We start from the raw sequence: 7,207 nt of genomic DNA on the forward strand, positions 1-7,207 counted from the left end.
GCAAAATGTCTTTGAATGACAAGTGGATTGAAAATAGATACTAAATGTGTTCATGTATTCAAAGAGTAAAATCAGTTCTGCTTAACTGCAGATCACATCTGATGGCTAGTTTTAATGCCTTTCCAGAAAATAAGAGGTAGGAGAAACAGCAAAGGTTTCCCTGCAAATGTGTAAACTGACTGTTGTTATCCGCTTTTTAAAAAAATAGCATTTGAGTGTAGGATTAGCATGAAATCTAATCTCTTCAAACACCTGTAATGGCTCTCAGCTGATCACATACTTAACTAACTACATGCACAGCACGACAAACGCTTTAATTGATTTCCTAAATAAAGTTCAGGCAAACTCATCTATATATAGTGCTAACTATGAAACTGACTCACTCCATTATTTTAATGAAAATCTCCCAGATCATTCTGTATTTCACCTTTTCGATACTACTTAAAAAAAAAAAAAGGCAAAAAAAAGCAGTTATAAAAAAGTCATGGTGAGGAATACAAAAGCCGATGGAAAGTATGAAATTTATGATTGTAGTATCTGGGTCAAATAACAACAAAGAATAGCAAACATTAAGCATTAAAAATTGCCTAGGACATATGAATGATGATGTGAAAATAATCATGATGATAGCAATTTTATGTTTATACAGCAAAAATTTGATTCTTGTGCATTAGTACAATAAAGGATTCACTTCTTTATCTGTGGTTTTGAAGAGATGAGGGAAGATGAGTAAACTGTCAGGTTGAATTAACATTTTGTCATAATTTTTTATAGCCCCCAGAAAATAGGATTGAGCTAATTAGTTATAAATCACATTCTAAATGTATTAACCTAATTCTTTTAGAGAAACTTTGCTTTCAATAAATTAATATTAAAATACTTGGGTTATAATAAATGCAACAGAAGAAATGTTTCTAAACCCATTGAGTGACTATGAGAGGTTTTGTTCCACTTGTTCCACTTATCTGGTCTACCCTCAAGGCTATTTCTTTGTAAGCCTTGGCATATGATGCTTCTTTTGTTTCAAGTTTCAGAATGAAAATTATAAATTCTTACTAACAGAAAACCATGACCTAATGCCTAGATCAGTTAGAAGGACATGCATGCAGTGAAGGCATTGATAGGTTTGATGGGAGTTTCCAAACCCCAGGGTGTTTAGTCTCATTTTCTTAAACGAGAATACTTATAATTAAAAAAAAAGACAATCATTTGTAGGTTGCAAGTCCCAGATCTTGTTTATTTATAAAGCAATAAATATTAGAAGCACAAATAAATTGCACGGGTGTGTAAACAAACTGTACAATGACTGAAGAGTTCAGGAAGGGTTGCCAGAAGACTCCAAGAAGCATATTGTCGTCATCCTGAATGGGAAGTAAATTTAGGGAAAAGCACTTAGAAGCACTTGCGGTGGACAATGGATGGGCCAGCTTCATCATACTCCTGTTTACTGATCCACATTTGCTGGAAGGTGGACAGAGATGCTAGAATGGAGCCACCAATCCAGACAGAGTACTTGCGCTCAGGTGGGGCAATGATCTACAATAAAGAAAAACAACAAAACTCTCATTTAACAGTCACATTTCTGAACAACCAAACCACATCAACAATGTAACAAAGCAATAGATATTTCCTTAAGTAAATAAGGAACTTTTCTATAATAACAGTATTGATCTTCAGCAGCTGGTACAATACATGTAATATTCTTTAAGAAAAACTATAACTGTGTTTTCCTCTTTTCTAGCACTTGCTTCCAATCAATATAATTATGCTGATTAAATGGAATTTCTTCCCCTTTGTCCATCAGCTCTTGATCTCACTTTCGAGTTGTTCCTATATCCTAGTTTAATGATGTGGACTTTTTCCCCATTCTTACCCACATTTTATAGTACAGAGTCAAATTCCTCACCTTGATCTTCATAGTGCTAGGAGCAAGTGCAGTGATTTCCTTCTGCATGCGATCGGCAATGCCAGGGTACATTGTCGTTCCACCTGAGAGGACGTTGTTAGCATACAGGTCCTTACGAATATCAATATCACACTTCATGATACTGTTGTAGGTAGTTTCATGGATACCAGCAGATTCCATACCTAGAGAAGAAAGAAGACAAGTAGATCAGTAAATTATACAAGAGGTCTTCATGATGAGAACTCTCAGCATTTCTCATCATCAATAGGAACTACTATGATATTTTTGTTGCAAAATTGCTTACTGATTATTAAATGTTATAGAAAAACATTAAAAAGTAGAATTACGGAACTAGCTAAGAAAACAAAAATTATTTGTTAGAAAAGGTAAGAATCATAATGCATGTGAAAGGGAAGGTACTCAAAATATACAGTAAGAGAAGAGGTAGATGCATAAGATAAACTCATTCAGTATATGGCAACGGGAGAAATTTAGAATAGAATAGAATAGAATAGAATAGAATAGAATAGAATAGAATAGAATAGAAACTATGTGCATCAGGTTATGTCAGTGTCTCACAAAAAGCATTAGTTGAGTATAGAAAAGACAGCAATAAAGACAATGAAAGCAGCTGAAGTAGAACTAAAGAAGACAATAGTAGCTTCATTTATTTTTCAGCCTACTCAAAATATAGTCTATACCATTTATAAACATTAGGGCAAGACATAACCAAGATATGGACCAAGATATTAGTACTTGGTGGTAAGGAAAAAGAAACCAGAAGCAAGTGTTTGTAGGTTGCATTCCAATTCATTAATTTTAACAGGTGCTTCCTGAAAGGGCTGACACTAGATCCACAGTAAGATGTCAGCTGATGAACAACTGCATTTATTGCTCAGGACTTAAGGTAAAAGCATTTGCTGTATCTGTCAGCTGCTCTCACAAAGTGAAGATTACCATCTTGACCACAGCAATGTTCAGTTACAGTACATATAAATATATGCACACCATTCCATTTTTTTTCTTCTCTGAGACAGTTTACTTCTTCTTGCAGTCAGGTACTATTTTAAGTGTAAGCTTTACAAATATAGCACTGGAAACTGTTCTTTCCATTATGACCTGATGATATTCTAACTTCATTTTATCATGAAAAATTGTGACCCTAAAATCTGGTATAAAACTTGCAACAAGACCCAGCTAATTACCAGCTGAGCTCGCACTAAGCACAGCTTACAGGGACCAGATGACCTAACTCATTATTCATGTTCGATTTCATGCCAAATTTAGATCAGCAAGAAGAGGAGTGGGACACCTAGATTTTCTGATTCTTTCATGCCTCCTACTGAAAGGAGAATTTCCTGGGAGCACTTACCAATAAAGGATGGCTGGAATAAGGTTTCAGGGCAGCGGAAACGTTCATTACCAATTGTGATCACTTGACCATCAGGCAATTCATAGCTCTTTTCCAGAGAGGAGGAAGACGCAGCAGTGGCCATTTCATTCTCAAAGTCCAGTGCAACGTAGCACAATTTCTCTTTGATATCACGAACAATCTCACGTTCAGCTGCAAGTACATGGGACTCAAATCAGTGTTTGGATAAACAAAATACTAGAGGAAGAAGATGGGCCAAGAGAGATATGAGGATTTTCACAGGAGGGCAGAGCTGAAGGACTGACCTGTTGTCACAAAGGAATAGCCACGCTCCGTGAGGATCTTCATGAGGTAGTCAGTCAGATCCCTGCCAGCCAGATCCAGACGCATGATAGCATGAGGCAAAGCATAACCTTCATAAATAGGTACATTGTGGGTGACACCATCACCAGAGTCAAGAACAATACCTGGGAAAGAGATGTCAGAGAGCAGCTTGAATCACCTAGCAAATGATTAGAGCCCTTCAGTAGGGTAAGCAGCAACAAATACAACAAAACATAGGATTTCTCAGGCAGTATAAAGTAACAGCATTCTATTTGAGCCATAAAAATCTTGCCCATTCCTTCTGTCTTTGCTTGCCTGGACATCCCTGTTTGGCTTGAACTTTCCCATACATATTTTAAGCTAATCCATACAAACAGCCTTCTACTGCTACTACACTGAGCAGTAAGTATATTTGCAATAGTGATTATCCTGATCCAATAATGGGCATCTTTTGGGCCCCATTTAAACCCTTAAACTGGTGTAATATTGTGTAACTGTAGTATCTTCACAGGAATGTCTCCTCATTCTCACCATGACAAGGCGGCAGGAGAGTCAGTTCCACAGTGCCCTTCTGAAAGCAAGGCAGACAGGTCCACATTGTCCTTTCCACAGACTATTTTGTACCGGCTTTTCTGCTACTCTTATCATTGACCATCATAAACTAAAAATACTTAGTTTTCTGCAGATTTGAATGAGTTATGTCTTTGTTTGTTTGATTGTTTTTCCTATTTGGAGTGAGAAGGAAGGAGGGTTCCCGATAAATAGTGTTTATTTTTTATTTTACCTGTTGTACGACCAGAGGCATACAGCGACAGGACAGCCTGGATCGCCACATACATAGCAGGTACATTGAAGGTCTCAAACATTATCTGGGTCATCTTTTCACGATTAGCTTTAGGGTTCAAAGGGGCTTCTGTGAGCAAGGTAGGGTGTTCCTCAGGGGCCACACGGAGCTCATTGTAGAAAGTGTGGTGCCAGATCTTTTCCATATCATCCCAGTTGGTGATGATGCCATGTTCAATGGGGTATTTCAAAGTAAGGATACCTCTTTTGCTCTGAGCTTCATCACCCACATAGGAGTCTTTTTGACCCATACCAACCATAACACCCTGAGAGAAGAAAATATGGAAAAATATTATTTGAGGAAAACAATATCACAGAGCCAAACAATTACACCACAGACAACTATGCTATTTTCGAGAAAGGTCACACCACAAAAAGGCTGTTTTGGAAAAGAAATTGGCATTACGGAAATATTAAGTCAACAGAACTTGAAGTTTTCACATAACTCCCTTTTTTCTTTAATACATCTTTTATTTTCAATTACTTCTTTCTGGTCCAAAAGTTTGACTGAGAGTAAACTCCACAATATCACCAGCAGGAAAAGATATAGCGAGACATACAAAGTTTATAAACAAGAAGATATGGAGGGAAACAAGCCTTCTAGTGAAGGAAGACACTGCCAAAATTACTATTGCTACAGAGTCTCAGCAGTAATGTATTCACAATAACAATACACAAACTTTGAACAATTTAGTTTGGGGAAAAAAAAAAAAAGCCTTACAAACTTTTTACCAAGGCAATTGTGGGAGAAAAAGTACAGTATTTTCTGTGTGCTGATTTAACTGTGACAATAGAGGAGAATGACATAGGAACAGAAAAAAGGAGGCTTAGAAAGGTAAAATCAGAGATAGACAAAAGAAGTAAAGGAAACTGAAAGAAGGTGTTTGCTATATGAACATGATGGGTATATGAACATGAACATTGGACATGACGGGTGGGAAGGACTTTAAACAAACTGTATCGTACGGAAATTCAGCCAATGGAGGTGCCTCTGAACTACCACCAGCTGCATGTCTGGCCTAGGGGATGGAGTGGGCAGCAGCTTTGTAGGAAGCTGGGTTTGGGCTCATTAAGAGAGAGAACAGGGAGAGAGTCAAGTTGAAAGTTGGTGAATTAGAAATAGCTGGGGGAAAGGGAGACAGTAATAGAAAGGAGATAGGGACGGTCAAAAGGGGAGTTGAGGGAAGCACCGGAGAGAACTGGAAAGGCATCTCTAGTACCACCACAAGAAGTGGGCAAAGGGAAAAGCAGGGCATTTGGGACAGGCCAGGAAAACTAAGGAGGGAAGGGGTGAGTGGAGGTGACTCCTGGAGGAGGGAGAAGGCTCGGTCCCGCTCCCCATGTTTACCTGGTGCCTCGGGCGGCCAACGATGGATGGGAAAACAGCCCTGGGGGCATCGTCTCCGGCAAAGCCCGCCTTGACCAGCCCCGAGCCATTGTCGCACACCAGCGCGGTGGTCTCCTCGTCGTCACACATCTTCGGAGGGAGGCACGGACCTGAAAAACAACACGGCGGCGCGTCTAGACCCCTGCGGACAGCGCGGCGCTGCCGCCGGTCCCTCCCGAGCCCCCGGGCGGCCCCTCCCGCCCGCCATCCCGAAGGGCACGGCCGGCGGCGGCACACGGACAGCGATCGGCGGGAGCGGGAAATTTGACTGGTCCCGGGAGGATGCTCGATGGCTCAGCCACGCGCGTGGGCAGGGCTTTAACTAGGATCTGTCAGCCTCTTTCTTCTCCGCGCTTCAAAAGGCGCCCCGGCTTGCAATGCGCTCATTAGGGCATCATTAGCGGTACCCTCAGGCCGCAGATCGAAACGGGAGAGAAAGCTTTTGAAATCGCGGAGTTCGGCCCTGCCCAGACCACTTCACCGGCGGCGGGGCGGCGCGCCCCGTCGGGCCGCGGTGTTTGGTGCTGTGTGTGGGGCGGCAGGGGACGGGAACGGTGTCCCCGGCCGAAACGACGCCAAGCCGGGACGTGCACAGGCAGAGCTGCGGATGGATATACCTGCAGGACAGGTACCCGCCGCCCGTCGGTGCCTCCCATCCATCCCGTCCCATCCCTCCCTGTCCGCCCCGAGCCGCCCCGCGGGGCTGCGGGCGCCGCCGCGCTACTCACCAGACCAGCACCGGCGGCGCGGGGGCTGCGGAGGAGAGCCTGGGTGCCGGCTCGGCAGAGACGCCCCAATTTATACCCCCGCGAGGGGCAGCGTCGGCCGGGGCCGCTGCGGGACGGGGCAGCCACCTTCTCCTTATTTGGTCGGCTCTGCGCCATTGAGCGGCCGCGCAGCCATGAATGGAGCCCGGCCAGCCCAGCCGCGGCCCGGCTGCCCGGCCCATGTAAGGCAGGCGCGGGGCAGCGCGCCCCCGGCCCGCCGCATGGCCAAATAGGGAGCCCCGCGCAGCCCCTCGGGGGCCAGCGCTCCCAGGGAGCCGCCTGGCAAGGTGGCCTCCCCGGCCGCTTCCCAGGGGCTCGGCTCGGCTCCGGCCGCCGGCGCCCCGAGGTGTCGACACCCACCGGGTGCTGGCCCAGATGGACCCAGAAACTGGAGGCGCTCGGGCTTGGCGGATGGTGCGGGGGAAGCTGCACGGCTGTTTTCTCCCCCGACTTTTCATTTTTCCACTGAAAACGAGCCAGTCGAACTCCTGTTTTTTCGACGACCCATGAGGTTTCTTTGGTGCCAACAACTGAGGCTTTTCTACTGCATGGAGGCAGCACCTGCTGCCTGTGTTGCCTTGGGAAGGAGCAGCATACACTTAATTTCT

General features: G+C 44.0%; 1 protein-coding gene across 1 annotated transcript; it reads right to left on the reverse strand.

Moving 5' to 3' along the window:
* Positions 1-1,208: 1,208 nt before the first annotated feature.
* Positions 1,209-6,663, reverse strand: ACTC1 (actin alpha cardiac muscle 1). Its single transcript, XM_065635067.1, has 7 exons — positions 6,561-6,663; positions 5,794-5,942; positions 4,387-4,711; positions 3,584-3,745; positions 3,279-3,470; positions 1,907-2,088; positions 1,209-1,536 (listed from the first exon to the last, which is right to left on the reverse strand). Exons 2-7 carry the CDS (start codon positions 5,920-5,922, stop codon positions 1,393-1,395), a joined length of 1,134 nt encoding a protein of 377 aa, XP_065491139.1. The 5' UTR covers positions 5,923-5,942; positions 6,561-6,663; the 3' UTR covers positions 1,209-1,392.
* Positions 6,664-7,207: the final 544 nt, after the last annotated feature.

Source organism: Caloenas nicobarica, chromosome 5, assembly GCF_036013445.1.
Source record: "Caloenas nicobarica isolate bCalNic1 chromosome 5, bCalNic1.hap1, whole genome shotgun sequence".
Lineage (NCBI taxonomy): Eukaryota > Metazoa > Chordata > Aves > Columbiformes > Columbidae > Caloenas > Caloenas nicobarica.